Genomic DNA, 1,213 nt, shown 5'->3' on the forward strand with positions numbered 1-1,213 from the left:
GGGGTCAGTTTGTTTTAATAAAACTATCTTTTAATGATACGTGATGTGTGCAGAAACGCACTACAAAGATTACATCTTATCAACATAGAAAAAACCTTTTAAAATGGAATCGTTTGTGTTTCTGAATAAAAGTTGGAACCGTCTGCAGCCGGCAGACCGAGACCGATAAAGTTTTCCCTCAAACCCACAAGAACCCCACTAACACCGCTCCCACTTTACTAATCCCACATTACCTCTCCCAGTTACTGGTCCCACTTTACCGCTCCCAGCTTATTGCTCCCACTTTACCAATCCCAGTTTACCTCTCCCAGGTTACTGGTTCCAGTTTACTGCTCCCAGTTTCACCATTACAACATTCACCGGTTCCAGTTAACTGGTTCCAAGATTACCCACGTCCACCAGTCCCAGATTAACCATGTCTGGATTCACTGGTTCCAGGTCTACTGGTCCGACATCACTGGTCCCAGGTCCACCAGCCGCATGTTTTCTGGTCCCAGATTTCCTGCTCAAGTATGACTGGACCAATGTTTACTGGCCCCAAGTTAACTGGTCCCAGTGTCCCCAGTCCTGGGTACTGAAGTGTTCCGGGTTGGGGGTCATGCGTTGGTCATGCCCTTCTTGAGTTCGTGCAGGTCTAGCGGGCCCTGACCCCGCAGCCTGCAGTCTCTGGCGAGGGCCTCGGCCCTCTGCAGCATCGTCTGCTGTAATCCGTTTAAATGCGAGGCGGGGCCGCCGTGCAGGGGCCCCAGATGGCCGTAGCTGGAGTATCCGGGCATGAAGGGGGACGTGTAGTAGAGGTGTCGGGGCAGGGCGGGGCTGTGTGGGAACGGGGTCCGGGCAGGGGCCCCACCGCCCTGTGAAGAGTCACTGCATGCTTTGTTTCTGTCCGAGGAGGTGGCGATCTCCGCCAGGGACCACAGTTTGGGTTTAGGGGCCGGGTTTGGCCCCTGGATGGCGTTGCAGGAGTCGATGCGCTCTTTAGATGGCGGGCTGGACGGTCGCTGCGGCTCCGCCGCTCTGACCGTCCCCTGGGGAGCATTGTGGGGAGGGGCCCCTGCAGAGGTGGGGAGGAGGGGCCGCCTCGGGTCCCCCGAGTCTTTAAAGTCGGGGTCAGTAAAGCTGCGGTCGGTGTCGCTGCCACTGTCGTCTCTGTACGCCAACACACACGAGGGCCCCACAGAGGCAGGGAGACGAGGAGCTACACACACACACA

The 1,213-nt window shown here is 56.5% G+C and overlaps 1 protein-coding gene across 1 annotated transcript; it reads right to left on the minus strand.

Moving 5' to 3' along the window:
• Positions 1 to 217: 217 nt before the first annotated feature.
• LOC121963360 (iroquois-class homeodomain protein IRX-5-like) lies at positions 218 to 1,202 on the minus strand (the record flags this gene model as incomplete). The annotated part of the gene is made up of 1 exon (XM_042513648.1): positions 218 to 1,202. A coding segment is annotated over one exon (606 nt), but the record flags the coding sequence as incomplete, so codon positions are not given.
• Between the last annotated feature and the right edge of the window lie 11 nt (positions 1,203 to 1,213).

The sequence above is a fragment of the Plectropomus leopardus genome, unplaced genomic scaffold (assembly GCF_008729295.1).
Source record: "Plectropomus leopardus isolate mb unplaced genomic scaffold, YSFRI_Pleo_2.0 unplaced_scaffold10964, whole genome shotgun sequence".
NCBI lineage: Eukaryota > Metazoa > Chordata > Actinopteri > Perciformes > Serranidae > Plectropomus > Plectropomus leopardus.